Source organism: Pelobates fuscus, chromosome 5 (assembly GCF_036172605.1).
Source record: "Pelobates fuscus isolate aPelFus1 chromosome 5, aPelFus1.pri, whole genome shotgun sequence".
NCBI lineage: Eukaryota > Metazoa > Chordata > Amphibia > Anura > Pelobatidae > Pelobates > Pelobates fuscus.
In genome coordinates, this window is record NC_086321.1 from 349912527 (window position 1) to 349930958 (window position 18432).

The 18432-nt window shown below is 38.7% G+C and overlaps 1 protein-coding gene across 2 annotated transcripts in view; it reads left to right on the top strand.

The window, feature by feature from the left end:
• The window catches only part of REXO1 (RNA exonuclease 1 homolog), a 44742-nt gene extending 28890 nt beyond the window's left edge, over positions 1-15852 (top strand). Inside the window, exons 11-16 of one of the 2 annotated variants that reach the window (XM_063455889.1) lie at positions 216-289; positions 5124-5234; positions 7230-7345; positions 8205-8343; positions 12246-12366; positions 14024-15852. In XM_063455889.1, the coding sequence (XP_063311959.1) occupies positions 216-289; positions 5124-5234; positions 7230-7345; positions 8205-8343; positions 12246-12366; positions 14024-14112 (650 nt within the window). In that variant the 3' untranslated portion in view covers positions 14113-15852. Of the gene's footprint in view, positions 1-215; positions 290-5123; positions 5235-7229; positions 7346-8204; positions 8344-12238; positions 12367-14023 lie in introns of both variants that reach the window. The other variant, XM_063455890.1, reaches the window with a different exon arrangement.
• Positions 15853-18432: the final 2580 nt, after the last annotated feature.

The window sequence follows — 18432 nt, forward strand, 5'->3', positions numbered from 1 at the left end:
GAAATTTTAGGTTAATGAGGCAGGTCTATAGAGTGAAAACTTAAAGCTTGCCTTGTAGCAGTGAGATCTACAATGTCGTCTGAGGTAGAGAAATATTAGTGATTGTTGGCAGTGCAGGAATTTGCAACATACCAAATGGCATGCTTTGAATTCTAATCAGCAGAACGTTGCAGAATGACACAATGCCAATCATGAAATTTCTTATCTTCTTGTAGTGCCTGGTGGTTGGGAAACACACTATAACTGTTGTTCTGGAGCGGTCGGATCTACTGGGTGCCAAGTAGCCAAGGTTAGCTTTGCATTTTGGTCATGAATTTTATATCTATAGATGTAATTACTGAATACACCAGAAGATGGCAGCAACAGACTGAACAATACCTGGACATTAAAACTTGGTCAAAGTCTGTTTATCTAGGATTTGCAAGGTCTACATTGTAAAAATTGACATCTTATTATATATATATTTTTGTACTATACCAGTCTCAGTCCTCCAGGCATTTTCTTTTGTCAGCCTGCAAATGGCTGTTACCAAATGTGTATGGAAAAGCAAATATCTGAAGCTCTCCATAGCCTCAGGCTTACTGAAATCCAGGGGAAGGCAGGCTCTTCCACAACTAGCCACTTATTTAGAGGAACACTCTAATGTATAACATAAGGTACATCTTGGTAAACTACTCTTCAAAGTGAATTTCAAAAAGGTTTAAAATAGCCAAACCGAAGTCTGTAAGCTAGCTATGCTTTCAGTTCAGCTACTGTGGCTTTAAGTTTACCTTGAATCCTCACATTCATACTTTTCTGTATTTTTATCCCCACCCCCCCTCTCTCCCCCCCCCCCCCCCAAAAAAAAACAAAAAACTAAATGCAATTTTTACTCCACTTTAACCCGTTAGTGACCAAACCGCTTTTACATTTTCTTTCCGTTTGGGACCAGGGCTGTTTTTACATTTCTGCGGTGTTTGTGTTTAGCTGTAATTTTCCTCTTACTCATTTACTGTACACACACATATTATATACCATTTTCCTCGCTATTAAATGGTTTTTCTAAAGATACCATTATTTTAATCATATCAAATAATTTGCTATAAAAAAATAATAAAATATGATGAAAAAAATGTAAAAAAAAAACCATTTTTTTCTAACTTTGACCCACAAAATCTGTTACACATGTACAACCGCCAAAAAACACCCATGCTAATAAATAGTTTCAAAATTTTGTCCTGAGTTTAGAAATACCCAATGTTAACATGTTCTTAGCTTTTTTTTTTTTTGGAAAGTTATAGGGCTATAAGTACAAGTAGCACTTTGCTATTTCCAAGCATTCCCCCCCCCCCCCCCCCTGAAATTGTAACACTGATATCTGTCAGGAATCCCTGAATAACCCTTCACATGTATATATTTTTTAAAAGAAGACAACCTAAGGTACTGGGGGTATTCTGACTCTTTTTACCACCAACCATTTTACCACCAATCTATGCCAAATTGAAAAAGTGATAGAAATGGGTGATTTTATTTTTGTATTTTTTACACACATAGCAATTTAAGTATACATGTACTGAGAGCTTTAAGGGTTACTGCCAAAGAACACCCCAGCAACATCTCCTGAGTACAGTGATACCACCTATGCATAGATGTGCCAGGTTCTCAAATGGCTAAAAGACCTTATTTGTGGGGTGCGCATTCCAGTTTTCCAACTTGGAATATTCACAGCTGGTCATCATGCACCCATGTCCTATTTGGGACATTTTTGAAGCTGACCAATGTAATTTACCCTCATCAAACCATATTTTTTTTTAAAAGAAGCCAACCCAGGGTATTCAATATGGGGTATGTCCAGTCTTTTTTAGTAGCCACTTAGTCACAAACACTGGCCAAAGTTAGCATTTATATTTTGTTTGTGTGTTAAAAGTGCCAAACAAACATTATGAACGCTAACTTTGGCCAGTGTTTGTGACTAAGTGGCTACTAAAAAATACTGGACATATCTCACTTGCAATACCTTGGGTTGTCTTCTTTTGCAAATGGTATGCCATCATGGGGGTAATTCTCATTCCTGGTCTACCATACCCACTCAAAGGCAACATAACCAATCTGGCATATTTCAATGTAAAAAAAACAAAAAAAAAACAGCCTAATATATTTGTAACTTTTAAAAACACTATAAAACCTGTACATGTAGAGTACTGTTATACTCGGGAGACTTCGCTGAACACAAATATTAGTGTCTAAAAACAGTAAAACCTATCACAACGATTATATCAGTGAAAGTGCTGTTGGTTTGTGAAAAATTAAAACCATCACTTTCACTGACTATCATTGCTGTGATATGTTTTTACTGTTTTGAAACCCTAATATTTGTGTTCAGCGAAGTCTACCGAGTAAAACAGTACCCCCCATGTACAGGTTTTAGGGTGTCTTGGAAAGATACAGGGTTAAATATAGTGCTAGCAAATTACATTTTTACTTTTGGCCTAGGTTGTCAGGCAGGTCCCCCAAATTGCAATCCATAATTACTTAAAGGGACACTATAGTCACCAGAACAACTACAGCTTATTGAATTTGTTCTGGTGAGTAGAATCATTACCTTCAGGCTTTTTGCTGTCAACACTGTCTTTTCAGAGAAAATGCAGTGTTTACATTACAGCCTAGTGATAACTTCACTGGCCACTCCTCAGATGGCTGTTAGAGATCCTTCCTGGGTCATGGCTGCCTAAAATGCATCCAAACATTCAGTGTCTCCTCCCTCTGCATGTAGACACTGAACTTTCCTCAGAGATTCATTGATTCAGTTCATCTCTATGAGGAGATACTGATTGGCCAGGGCTGTGTTTGAATCATGCTGGCTCTGCCCCTGATCTGCCTCTATGTCAGTCTCAGCCAATCCTATGGGGAGGCATTGTGATTGGATCAGGCTACCACTTCTGATGATGATGATGATGTCAGCAGACTGTGGTTTTTTTTTTTTTTTTTTTTTTGAGGCAAACCGCATGCAGAATTACAGCTTCTGGCTTGAATACAGTAAGATTTTGCTATATTTATTTAGGCATGAGGGCCCAGGGGGGCAAGATGGTGGTGTTAACACTATAGGGTCAGGAATACATGTTTGTGTTCCTGACCCTATAGGGATCCTTATTTATGTAAAAATATTACATAAATATGCACATAGAATTTAAATATATTTATATATTTGAAGTCTACATGTGTATATATGAAATTATTTATGTAATTATGTATATGGACATATGTATATTTCATATTTTTATTTATATATACATATAGTTTTATTCTAAGTGTATTTTGAGATATAGATATCTCAAATTATGTGTGTATGTATGTATGTGTGTGTGTGTGTGTGTGTATATATATATATATATAAACATTTTTTAAATGTTTACTTTTTTTTTTTTTTTTTTTTACAATGTACATGAGGGAGGGAAGGGGTTAATTATTATTATTTTTTAATTATATATTTTTTTAAATGTATTTCTTCACGGAGCGCCTCGACCCCTTGAGGCACTCAGCAAAGGCAGAGCCTTGGAAGCTTGCCTGATGGCTTCCGATGCTCTGCACTACACTGTCATGCGCCACGTGGAGCAACCCGGAAGTGATCGCTCCGACATCGAGGCATCGCTGCAATACAGTTAGAGCGGCTGGAAGCGATCATGCTAACTTCCAGCGCTTTAATTCCCCGCGGATGTACCTGATAGGACCTTAAGGACCGTTTTTTGACGGATGTACCTCATACGTCCGAGGTCGCGATGGGGTTAAAGGAACACATTAGGGTAAGGAACACAAACCTGTATTCCTGACCCTATAGTGTTAAAACTACCATCTAGCCCCACCCTGGCCTTCCTAAATATATTAAAATCTTACTTGTATTCAAGTCTGCAGCTGCTGCCTGTGCCTCTGATCTGCCTGCTTGGCTGACATCAGAAGGGATTCTCTGAGCCAATCACAATGCTTTCCCATAGGATTACCTAAAACTGTCAAGGAGGTAGATCAGGGGCAGAGACAGCACAAGCCAAACACAGCCCTGGTCAATCAGTGTATCATTGCTTCTCTATGAGGAAAGTTCAGTGTCTCTCTATGCAGAGGGTGCAGACACTGAATGGCACTGCCCCAGGAAGCACCCCTAGTAGCCATCTGAGGAGTGGCCAGTGGAGGTATCCCTAGGCTGTAATGTAAACTCTGCATTTTCTCTGAAAATACAGTATTTACAGCAAAAAACCTGAAGGGAATTATTCTACTCACCAAAACAAATACAATAAGCTGTAGTTGTTCTAGTAACTGTAGTGTCCCTTTAATCCAACACTATGCAGTCTCCTCACTGCAGCTTCTCCTTCTCTTCACTTGTATGATCTCTGGTCCATTCCAATACTTTTCATTGAGAAAATATGGCACGTGTGGCAATCTGGACACTTCACTAGTCAGTGTTTTGGTGGCATGCTCCGCATGACGACAAGTGCAGCACTCAGCGGCATCATGAAGTGGTTTTGGCGGCTTAAGAATGTCTTAAATGTTCATGTGAACCTTATATGTTAAGTCACAAGATCAGCATCATAATGTCAAGCTATCTTTGAGAAAGTGGCATTCCCTCTGCTCTCACTGTATGGCAAGAGACTGCTCAGATCCACATCTAAAAAAAAAATTGTATCTAGCTTGTGACTACTTGTCATTGATTACCACATATTACTCTCCACTTCTTCTCTTGTTACAACCCCAACTTCTGTGCAGTATGTGGAGGAGTACATATCCCCCCCCCCCCTTTATAACCCTTGAAAATCTTCTTGGCATTCTAAATATCTGCCTTGGCACCTCTTCACAGATGTTTTAGCTCACTTATTGATAAACGGTAGAGGTACTCTAAAATGTGTGACTTGTATATGGCAGAGATATGTGTGGGCCGCGGACATATATTCATGGTATTCCTGTGTGGATTGTCAGTGTGTGTGAGGGTCAGTGTTTGTGTGAGAGAGAAAACATGTTTGCTTTTTGAGTGGAATGTTTCATTGAATATTGTTGGTAGGGATTTGTGCTGAACAATGTACTCCTCTTAAAACAAGTTTCTTATAAAGTACACCATTTTGTTTATAAAATTTGCTGTGCACTTCCTTTCTCTCCTCCAGCAACATGTACAAGACAACCGCAAGGACAGCCTTGATGGATTTGTGAAAACATTTGAAAAGTTGCCTGCTGCCGATGGGAATGCTGGAGTGTTTGCTCTGGACTGTGAAATGGTTAGTTTTCTGGGTTACATGTAATTTGCAGGCTAGTTTGGACCAATAACGTGCCTCTTCTTTGTAAATGTGTGCAAGTGTACCGTTTTAAATGGATACATACTTCTATTTTTGATCTGTACCTTTCTAGTTGAGTAAACTTGACAATTGTTACATCTCTTATATTCTGATCTTTATCCTCCCTATAAACCATCTTAATTTATATGGATTGAATCCTATATCAATACATAAACGAACTAAGTCAGGAGTTAGTTAGGGTAAGGTCATGTCATCCCTGGTTGTCAGGAGTCCTTCTAAAAGATATTGTTAAAACTTAACGTTTAATACTATATGCAAATAAAATAGTTTATTCAAACACCCATCATACCAAGACTGTCAAAACTTAGAGTCTGACCAGTAGAGGACAGCATCGTTCTGCTCCTTCTACCGAACATAACTTATAGAGCATTAAGCTCTTATTTTTTATCCATTACTTTTTTCCCTTTCAGTATTTGTTCTTTTCTTTTTTTTATGTTTTATTTACACATTACACATCGTGGAAATCTTGGTATGATGGGTGTATGAATAAACTATTTTATTTGCATATAGTATTTTATAAAGACTCCTGACAACCAGGGATGACATGACCTTACCCTAACCTACCCTAAACTCCTGACTTAGTTCGCTTATGTATTGATTCCATTACAAGGGATTATCTCCCACACGGGAGTTTACACTTCTAGTAGAAAAACATTTTTTGGTTATGTATCCTAAATCACCATTGCTCATTTATTTTCTAATTTTGATGTAGGCCAGATTGGTTAGATTTTCTTTGCATGAATCTTCAATGGATTTACTTTCCAAGATGGATTCTCTTAGATGATATATTATTTCTTTATATCTGTTACTCTTCTGTTGTAGTTTATGTGAAAACATAGATTTCAATTCTGTAAATAATGTATAACCTGTCCCAATAGTCCTCATTAATGAGGGCAAATATTTACTAGACACGTGCAGAAATGTGTGTTGAGTAATTAGTCGGAAAAAATTCCTGAATTTCGCACATATCTAATATTTACCTCTTCCTACTACAGTGTTTTTTTTTTTGTTTGTTTGTTTGTAAAAAAAAAATGTTTTACTAAATCTTGGGTACGCTATAGTATCTTGTGCTTATGATTTAGTAGATCTTGACCATGAGTTTTCACGCGTGCACACAGTTGAACTAATTTGTGGGTATGATCTACTAAATAGGCGCTTCCTATAAGTACCTGCCTTTGGAGCCCAGCCCAACATAAGGGTTGCCAGCCCCTTCCCCTCTCTGCTCTCTCCGTCCTCATTCTGCTGTTTATAATGCATTGAATTACGAGGCGGGTGGGAGCGCCTGCAGCTCTCTGTTGCTGAAGAGGAAGAGTTGCATAGATTGACGAGTGCAGGGAGAGTATAGCCAGCTGAGGCAGAAGGAAGCTAATAGGAAGTACAAGCCCTGCTGCTCAGTGTACAGGTTTCTTGTGTGCACAATCTACTAAATAATGCTCAAAAGTTAACTATATTATGATCACAAATTAGTTCATGTGCACACGCGAACTGTCTCATACTAAATTATGCACATGATTTAAGCAAAACATTCCCTCGGTCACCTCCTAAACTCTATAGTTACCTCACCCGTATCTACCTCTTCTTTCTGCAGTAAGCTAATATTGAAGGATATTTTTATTCCTTACACCAGTGCTCATTGCATAGCTTTACTTACATATTATGTTCTTTTCATGTAGAAGTAGACTGTTGGAATCCATGAACATTTTGTGGCTATTACAGAACATATTTACAATAAAAGAAGATTGCTAACCATCCTGACAGTATTGGGTAGACCATATTGTATCTTTGACATTGAATAGTATTATGATTTATAGCAGTCTGTGTTAATTCTTCTACATACAGTTTGTTGGCAGGGGCATTTACTTAATGATTAGAGTTTTGATTTCTAAAAACGAAACCATTATTTTGTCTTGTTTTCAGTGTTACACCACACATGGATTGGAACTAACACGTGTCACGGTGATTAATTCAGAGCGTAAGGTTGTGTATGACACTTTTGTGCTGCCAGACAACAGAATTGTGGACTATAACACCAGGTGAATGTTAGAATAAAATAGGTGAAAACGTGTTTGCTATGTTCTCAAGCCACAATCACACCGTATACAGTAGATAAATAATTGCTGGATAGACTGTTATTACCATAGTAATTATAATACAAAGAATGTTGTGCGAAGTTCAAGACAAAGAAATGGAGTCCCTTGGTGCTATCCTTCCATTCCACATTAAACCATTTTAATGTTTGAATACTAAATAAAAGTCCCCCGCAACCCATCCCCTCTATGCTGCTTGGGTTAATGAGAAAGCATTAGCCTGAGCAGCAATGCATGGCTGTGATAGGTTAATACGGTTAGGTGACACTGTCAGCCAATCACAGTGCTATTGCAGGTATGAATGGGTATGGCTACATATAAGTGTGTACTGACTGCTTTAGCCACATCTCCACTGGAGTCGGGGCTATGGAAACCCAGGGACCATCAAACTGATTGAAAATAGTTTAACGCTGAATTGAAGCACAGTGCCAGTAAGTGTACAATAACCAATACAGTAAGATGAAATGATTTAGGAGTGTAGTCAATTTAGCTGCAGTCTGATCAGAATTCTCCTTTTTAAGAAGCAAATTACATGATAATCAACATTGGAAAGTTGCATGTTGGCAAAGGGCTATCTATACAGGAGTTATATTTTAGAAGCTTCCAGGCATCTGACATTTCTAGTCTAGGTAGAACAATAAAATTATTATTTAATTCTAGTGGTTTGTCATATTTCTTTCTGCGTTGCTTTGGAGTTTGGTCAGTGTTGTGTTTTCTGCTGGGAGACTGCCTGTTTAGTGCCAGCATTGGGGCAAATGCCGTTATTGCACTTGACGTCCATACTTGTGTTCTCTTTGTCATTAAGGTTTTCTGGTGTGACAGAAGATGATATGCAGAATACTACGATCACTCTGCGAGATGTTCAGGCTGTTCTCCTTTCTATGTTCAGTTCTGATACAATTTTGATTGGACACAGCTTGGAAAGCGACTTTTTTGCACTAAAGGTAGGATGCCTTGCTCTTGTATTATTATTATTTATTTTTTAATGTACTCTATGCAACCTCTTGTGGTATAATTTCACTGCAAGACAAACCTTCTAATTTAATAATATTTTATTTGGTGTCTCATAATATCTTATTGAAAATAATTAAACTACTTCATGTATTAACACATATATATTTGGAAAATCCAATATATAAATATGTTGGTTGAAACCACAATCTAGATCTTTTTGTACATTATTTAATTATTTTACTTACATTGAGGTTTGGGTTAAATTCACATCACAGCAGCCAAAGAGCTTTGCATGAGCATAAGAGTTGATTTGACATATTATTGTCATTAAAAGTACCTCTCCATATTGCAATATGTGAAAACTGATTGGCAGTTGGGTTATTAAATGAGCTACGCTAGCACCATTATCTATGCTTCATTCACTCATTGTTTTCATAATTTAGTGATATGCAAAAAACCCTGCAGCTATAAACCTATCCATTCACCCAGATGTCCCAGGGGAAGGCTTATGCTTCCCTATCCCAGTACATGTGTGGGATGCTACGTCTAGGTGCAAGCTATTAAAGTCTCTGCCTACTCGAACATGGTCCTGCACAGCTTACTGTGAATGAGGAATGGTAATATGTATGAACAGTTGTACTGTTGCATTTGTGGCTTTATTCACAAACCTGTGAAGGAAATGGTCAATAAGGATTTGCACACCTTATCAGATGAACAAAACTCAATGAACTACATCTTTGATTTGTAACAGAGTTACATAGATACATAGCTGAAAAAGGACTTGCGTCCATCAAGTTCAGCCTTCCTCACAGAATTCTTCAGTGCCAGGAAAACCGGTTTGTTTTCCTGGCACTGGAGAATCTCTTTAAACTATATTCCCAATAAATACATACATGAAAGTATGCATATATGTATTCATTGGGAGTATATCTACTAAACAGTGTGTTTTTGTTTTAGTGGGGGGGTTTGGACGTGTTGGGTGGCCCTTTGAGGCTCTTTCCTATGTACGTATCCTTATGCCAGAACATATTTTATTCAGAATCTTTCGTTCTACTTTTAGTTCTTTTGTCTTGCATCAATAAACTTGGTCCCCGGGTACTGCTTGTATATACTAACAGGTGGAAACACCTACTCCTTGTTGGCTTGACCACGGAAATGCCCAAGGGGCAACCAAAAATTGCAAACACAAAGACAGTGGTAAGAAATCTCTGGTGGGAATACATGCAAAACTAACGACAGATGCTTCAGTGCCTGCCTGTGATCCCTTATGACTACATACTTGCTGTTGAAAAGAAATAAACATAGCTCATTGAAACCACAAACGAAACTTCTGATACTTTTTGAAAAGACTGTGTTGAACCATGACATTAGTGTTAGAAACCCAACTACAACATATTCCATTGGGATTTTTCTGCCTGGTACTGGATAGACTAGCACCATGGTATGTAAAAACCCAAAAGAGTGATTTGGGAGAACTTAAAGGGACAATCCACTGCCCAAACACAAAATAAATAAAAATCACTGTTTAGTAGATATACCCCAAATGGTAACATGCAAGCATTTAATTATATAGTTTTTAATTAGGGTTATATCTAAAAACCTCTTGTAAAACCTGTATTTTTGGAACTCCTCCCCTTCGAAACCTGCCCAGACTTACTGTGGCTGTCCAATCACAGACTTCTCAAGGCAGGTGCTCTGGTAAATTGCTGCCTCTTGAGTTAATTTCTACTGAGCTAAACAAACCAGGAAGTAACATGACATGTTGTCTGTTTGAAAGTCAGGGGGTGTAACCAAGCTAATTTATTATTGTGTCAATTTCTATTAAAAGTAGCACTTTTTGCAAAATGGGAGGGGGGGGTAAAGGGAGAATAAGGACACAGTCTTTACATATAAAGCTTGTCAGCAAGCTGAAGTACTTTCGGAGTCTGGAGTGTCCCTTTAACCCCTTAAGGACCAAACTTCTGGAATAAAAGGGAATCATGACATGTCACACATGTCATGTGTCCTTAAGGGGTTAAGATGTCATAGATTGCTACCCAATGTGTGCAATATGTCCCCATAAAGCTTAGAGATGTTTCATACAACACACCAACCTCTAAAGCAGGGGTGCCCAGATGTTTTAAAACTACAGCTTCCATGATGCTTTGTCATCCTAAAGGTATGCAAAGCATCATGGGAGTTAAAGTTCTACAATATTTGGGGATCTACTTTTTTGGGCACCACTGCTCTAAAGCAACTAGCTGAAGTAGTCTAGGGGTTAATTGCATTTCACTACTGGATTATTTTATAAATGTGCCAGTGTCAACAAAAATCAACAAAAAACACTTTTATAAATCCTTAGTTGCGCCTCTTGGCTATTATCCTGGAGGGTTTATTACCTTACCCATTTTGAACTATATATCAAATCAGACGCGGGTGCTTGTCATAGAGAAGCACTAGTTTTGGCACTTTTCTTTAAGAAGTATAGTTGTTGGATCTCTGCAGTTACTCTACAGTTACTCATACATCCCAATGCTTCTCTATGAGATTGTGTGGGAAGCAGTAGGTCCCCCCCCCCCCCCATTATTCTTTTATAGGGCCCCACCCGCAGCTCAGGGGTGGGGGCTGGTCCCCCCCCCCCCCCATTATTCTTTTATAGGGCCCCAACCCGCAGCTCAGGGGTGGGGGCCGGGGGGGAGGACAGTAGGTTCCCCCCCCCCAACCTCCCATTATTCTTTTATTGAGCCCCCACCCGCCGCGCAGGGGTGGGTGCCGGGGGGAGGACAGTAGGTCATCCCCCCCCCTATTATTCTTTTATAGGGCCCCCACCCGCAGCTCAGGGGTGGGGGCCGGGGGGAGGACAGTAAGTCCCCCCATTATTCTTTTATAGGGCCCCCACCCGCAGCTCAGGGGTGGGGGCCGGGGGGGAGGACAGTAGGTCCCCCCCCATCCATTATTCTTTTATAGGGCCCCCACCCGCAGCTCAGGGGTGGGGGCCGGGGGGGAGGACAGTAGGGTCCCCCCCTTATTGTAACTTAGGGCCCCCACCCGCAGCTCAGGGGTGGGGGCCAGGGGGGATGACAATAGCTCCCCCCCCCCCCTCATTATCCTTTAGGGTAATAGTTTTCTTTTTACAGTTTTCTTTTTACAGTGAGCAGCCACAGGCTGCTTACTAGACATGCCCCTACTCGCGGTATAGCGATCATTTACTAATACGAAGTAATTTTTACTTAGTATTGGTAAATGTGGCCGAGAGACCAATTTAGGTCTTTCAGCCTTTTAGTAGATAGCCACAGCAATGACTAGGATCGGAGTTTCATTCATTAGAATGAAATTCCGATCCGAACAAAGTCCCGAATTGCGTTCTAACACGAATGGAGAAACTGTTAGAACGCAATTAGGCAGTTTTGCCGGCGTCCTGTGTAAGTGACAGGAAGCATCGTGGGAACAGATAGAAAAGCAAAGGATCATGGGAAAATTGCTGTGACCACCGGAAACGAAGCACACTTTGCTCCTCCGCTGGTCACTGCGTAGGAAACCTCCATAAGAGAAATAGTCCCTACTTTGTCTTATGTTTTAAAGAAAACTAGAGCAGATAGGAAGAAAAGAAGAACAGATCCCGAGAGAGGGAGAGAAGAGGAATCTTTTGGGGAAAGGTAAGTTCGTCATGACAGTACCGCTTTAAATTTTAATTTCACAACAAATTCACTTTGAATTCTCTCTTTAGCGAATAACCTGGTCTATGAACCATCTTTGTTTCAGAAAGCATGAATGTCAATGTTTGCAAAAAAAAGTCTACTCTTCCTATTAGTAATTAAATAATACTCCACAATTATAATCTGCTCTTTGCTACTTCTTTACTGATGTTTTGTGTGTATTTTTTGTTTGTGTTTTTCCCTGTCCTACTGTACAGCTTATCCATCCAACAGTTGTGGACACTGCCATAGTCTTCCCTCACCGTTTGGGCCTACCGTACAAGCGAGCTTTGCGTTCATTAATGGCTGATCACTTGAAACGAATTATCCAGGACAGTGGTAAGTATGGGAATAGTTTTTCACTTTTACAAAGTTATGCGAACCAAAGCTAGATGAGCGTATGCAACAGGCATACAATTAGCATTTTGCAGTACCTATATGCATTTACAGATTAATCCCTTCACTACCAAACACTTTTTGATTGAAGAAATATTAGCATAACCTTTCATTTGAAGCAAGGGATGCATAGCTAGCATATAAACCTCATAGCGCAGCAACTTTGCGTATAGATTATTTGGCAGACCTGGCATAAAAATATGGTAATTTACAAAATTTTTATCTTTTACCTATTTGTTCACCTTTTATAAAAAATATTAGGGAAATTAAAAGCTTTAGACTGTATACAGTGCCTAGCAATATTTCACATAGTCTGAAATTTTACTATAAAACACAAAATGCTATTTTTCTCACATACAGTAGGTGTGACAAATATATATAAATAAAGGTAAAAAACCTTGCCTGCAAGTATTTGTAAGACGGTGAAAATATTACTAGTAGTGTTTCTTACTAAAAGATGTCTGCCTTTGGGCAAAATTCCAGCGTACAGTTAAATCCTATATATTTTTTTTTAAATAAAAGGTATCTTTAGCAATCTCTGAACAGCTAATGTAATGCTGACAGTGAAATGGTAGTCAATTCACTCCTTCCCACACCCTGACTGTAAGAATGCTACCACCCAGTGAAACTTCCTGTACTGTTTGAAAGCTGGGGGTGAGCTTATATTTTCAGCAACTTTACATTCACTATATCGGGGCTAGCAGGTTCTTGTGAAGATATTGTGTCCTCTACAGGCTTGTAATCAGAACTAGAGTAATGAGGGTGAGTGAGGCTTTATGGACTAGATTGAATACTGCAAGTACATAAATATTAAAATGTTTATAATAAACACTTCTTTATCCTGCATCTGGACGTTTCTATCTTGGCTCCTTGTTAGTTGTTATAAGCTCTGTCCATTCCTTCTGACAGTCAGAATAGATAAAGCAAACAGAGAAAATAAGAATTGAAGCACTGGGAGTAGAATTATAAAAAGTGTTGCAAAAATGTAAAAGAGGAGGAGTCACCAATGTCTCACACTTTATGTATATGTGTATATAATATATAATTTTATTTTTTTTTTTAAATAACCAAACACTTTGATTTGTGCACATTTCCTTGAGGTATTCTGGTAGTGTGTGTATAATCCTTAGTATAGCTGATTTGGAAAGGTGAATTGATAATTTAAAATGCTGCATTGAAGAATTAAGCTAAGCTTGATTTAGACACTCTTTAGCCCTTTGTAGTGGTTATGTTGCCAGCAGACTACTTGCACCACCCCTAGTTCTGTTATAGTTTGCTAATAAAAGGTTTAATACATGGTATGACAGCTGGTGCTCCAACGCCATCCAGTTTAGATAAAAACTGAAATTGCTAGCTTTTCCAGTCCTCCTGCCACCATAACCACTAGAACTGGCTGTGGAATATCCATCTAAGTTCAGGAAAAATATTTTATTACATAGTTTTGTCTGTTTATTTATTACAAACCATTAGTAGAGCTGTATTGATTTTTTTTTTTTTTTTTAAATATAGCAAAGCAAGTTACTGGGTGGTGTGTTTTTTTGTTTTTTTTAAGTAATATTACTATTTCAATCCCTTTCTGAGATTTTTCTTTATATTCCAGTGGAGGGTCACGACTCGAGTGAAGATGCCTGCTCCTGCATGGAACTAATGATATGGAAGATAAAAGAAGATGCCAAAGTGAAGCGGTGACCCAGCACTCTCAAACCATTAGACTTTTCTCCTGAAAGAGGGAGGATTGCATTCCTTTCAAACTGGACAGAGTTTCAACACATGCAGTATATTGGTTTCATGACAGTGTTTTGCTCAGGGTCATCGTCCCATACCTTCAATTTACTGCTAAGAGGGAAAATCATTTCACAATGCAATTATAGGTGTTTCTCCTTTAAACCAAACGTAAGTGGGAAGTATGAGAAAGATGTGTGATCCGCCCTCCACTCCTTCCCCCCTTCTAAAAAGCAATATGTAGGGAAAACAAAGCTATGACACCTTAAGCCTTAATTTGGAAAACTAAAATCATGGTAAAACAAATTTGTGTTCGTGTTAGGTGAAATATGATTTAGCCCACTAGCACTGGAGCAGAAAGCCAACATATGGCAGTCATTAGTGTTAAACACCACCTTATAAGACACTTTTTTCTATTTTTGTTTGTATATTATTTATTTGTATATTACTCCTTTTTATATGGTCCCAGCACCATAGTGCACCTTAGTTTAGCATAGTAAATAATAGAAAAGGTTTAAACCACCTTTCTATCCCTCCCCCTTTATCTGCCTGTGGATTCAGTATCAAATGGTTGTTGGCAAGTAATGGCCTATTGTGATGTTCTTTGCTGCACCAATGTAGTAGTATCATTGCCTGGGCACATAACTTCCCACTTTTGGTACCCATCACATTCATGCCATCCAATTTGCCTTATTTCTGACTGTGTCTCTTCCTCCATTCTCAGCTTGGCATAAGTTTCCACTTTTAACCTCCCTGTTGTAAAATAATGGCACTGAGATAAAAGTGGACCCACCCGGTCTACATCCAGTAGTACTAACGTACACTTAACCGTTGTTTCCAGATAGGTTAAATTGGAAAGATTGCAGCTGTAAGAACGTGTGTGTCACTGCAAAAGTGTCAATCTCTTGTGTCAGCTGGTTCAACGATAAAGGTGGCTTTTTATTGTCTGCTGCACAGGGAACATTGCAACAGTAATTAAAATAATTTGTAAAAATTGTTTTGTAACTATTTAACAAGTGTTTTTTTGTTTTTTTTGAATAATAGCTGCTCTGTAAAATACACCACCGTCAAGATAAAGAAAATCAATTTTGTTAATAATAAAGTGAAACATTCTAGTTTAGTCATTTGGCATACCTGTTTTTCGACATTTGCCTCACTCTGTTTAGAGAATGTCCTTCTTAGGGCACCCATGGCTAATCTTGGTTCCGCCACTTATCTCTTAGCATCAAGGGTAATGCATTACTGGGGTGCCAGGGTTGAATAAGTATGCATTGTCTTCAATTCACTTCTGCCATACTCATTCGTTCTTGGATGCCATTTAGTTTTTTGATCAAATCTCTGATGGACTCATATTTGAACAGTGCTATTTGGGTACTTTATCACTCTGAGGTTAAGATATGTTAAACTTGTGATGCATCTCTAACATAAACTTTTATTATGACTATATGGCATTAATAAATGATAACCTCATATTGCCAGATACTATACAAAGACTATTATTTCACAACAGATGTCAGTGTCTACTAATACTACCAAGTATTCTTCTACATAGACACTCACTCCTTATAACTGTATAATACAGCTGATATGCTCAACCCTTTACAATGAATTTAACTGAGCACCGCTGGAGTATTCAGAAAAATGTCAAATTAATACAGTGTAATAGGTTAGAAAATTGACAGGTTGATCATTTTTATTGTACAAAAACTGTTGGCGCTTTTTTTTTTTTTTGTATTTTTTTTTTTTTTAAATAAAAATATAAAACACCTCAATTTTTTTTTATCTCTGTACAATGTGTCTTGCCTATAAAATGACTGGGTTGTTTTGATCATTCTAAACACTATGGAGTACAACTATATTTCAGAAACCGAAATAACAAAAAACAAAAAGAAAAATGTTTTTATATCCATTTTGAAGTTTATGTATATAAAGTGTCATGTTGGTTTTTACCTTCATGCCTGATTGTGTGGCATGAATCTAAGAATAACCAAACTGAAAACCGGATTGGCTTAGAGAATTTTTCTAACTTTGCCTAAATGTTTAATGCAAAATATTGTTGGGAATTAAAGTAAAGCCAGTGAATAACCCTCTACATTCTCCCCGGATGCACTCTCCGTCTAATGCAGGTTACTTGGTAGTTTTAGATCACTCAGTGCTGTCACAGGCTGCGCTCATAGTGGGCAGGCCACCTGGATAACTAACAGGTCAGCCTGGCTTGAATGCATGCCAGGCTGCCTGTCAATCATGTAAGGCCAGCCCAATGTGAACAGTCCCTGCAGGGACCTAGTTCCCTGAACATAGTTTGAGTTAATCTAATGATGTGTTTCCATCTATGCTTATTGGGGACAGTTCCCTGATGTCTCCAAAAGCGGGACATTAGTGGGTCCCAACTTAGCGTAGATGTATTTGATAAGGAGGACATTTTCTACAGTGAGAGGTCGTGGTTAAGTAGGAAGGCTTCTAGTTCTGCATTCTGCTAAATAATTAAAATATTTTTTTTTAACCTTTGATAGGCCAAAACTTATCAAATGCATTGGTGCCTTGGGTTTCCTTTTCGGACAGTAGGAATAATTGTCACCATGACCATGACAACTACTTAGCACATCTAGTACTACTAAGGAAGTTGGTTTTGAGCAGCAGTTTGGGCACTCAGATTCAAAAAGATTCGCCATCACTCTCGTATAAAATAAACAATAGGAAAGTGGAGCACTTATTGATGAACATGTATACAATGTATAAATATATTGCGTGATTTGCTGGTAATTTTAACCGCTAGAAAATGTTTTAGAATCCCATACTGCATGAATGGTGACCTCATCTGTGCAATTACCCATAATGTATGAATTACCTCTATGTCTAGGGGTCTTTATCTTGGAGAGATGGAGTCATACATATCCAGGTCTGACTGTACTCCATGGTGTAACGGTTATTCATTAGAAAGTAAGATGACCCACAGACACCCGTTATTCACTTACCTGAATCCAGCGCTGGTGTCCCTCGCTGCTAGGTCAGGGGACCTAATGCACAGTGAGTACCGCGATCGCGTTAGGACAACCCCAGAGGAAAGCTTTGGATCTATGCTTTCCTATGTTGTGTGTGTGTGTGTGTTTTTTTTTTTTTTTTTTTTTAAAAGCTGACTCTGGATGTTTTCATGCAGAGCGTGAGGATGTCCAGCGTCTGTTAGGCGACCAAAAGTTTCCTAATGACTCAGAAGCACCTCTAGTGACAGTCTACCAGGCAGCCACTAGAGGTAGAGTTAACCCTGCACTGTAATTATTGCAGTTTCTCAAGAATTGCAATTATTACAATTGCAGGGTTAAACTGACATGGACAGTGCACCCAGACCACTTCAATAAACTGTTTTTTAAGGAGCTACTCCTATTCTTAACTCCATAACCTAAGCTGTGAGGTGGAATGTGAGATATGAATAATTGGTGTAAAGCCCAGAATATTTATCATTGGACCAGGGATGTCTAGTTCCTGTTCCAGGTCTTAAAGTGGCACTTTGACCGTCTGGTAGTCAAAGGAGCAGGGAAAGGTGAGATTTTCTTACCTGAACCTGTCCCTCATGGGTGCTGCCACCTTCCAGCTGGACCTCTTCTAGAAGAGCCTGGAGCCAATGTCACTGCTTTACTCTCATGCGCTAGAGTACAGCTTTAAGGTCTAAGACACCGCTAATATCTCTAAATCTGTTAGCGGTAATGGCTAGGAGAATTATGCCTTTAGATGGCGGTAGATCTGCCCAGTGTCTAGAAGTGTCAGATATAGGACATTTTTATCTTTTTAAGACTTTATCTTTATTAAATACTCATTTTGCAGGGGGAATGGGGGTTGCAAAACCACAATGCAAAAAACATAAAATAATAAAATCCAGACCATTCAATCTGAAAATGTAGAGTTCCCCAATGAACCACAATTTCAGTGTATCTTCGCTCAAGTCTCACACTTACAAAGCTGTCTTGGGCATCCTGTTGTCCAATCATTGTTGAGCTAGAGGACTTTGTGATTCCAAGCCTGTTTATATACAGCCAATCATGGGGGCCCCTATATGTTTTGTTTTTACATCTTTGCTCTCCACCCAACTGCATTCAGTGTAAAGGAAAGGAAGCTGTTCATCAATCCTGACTCTAGGGCAAGCATGTCAAACTCAAAGGCTAACATGCGCCAAATAAACAAGGTTTACGTTTATGGGTCGAAAATAAATAAAAAGTTTGACCTAGATCAACACAAACTAAAATTACCTGTATCATTCTCATGCAAACAATATGTAATCCAGGGTGTGTGTGT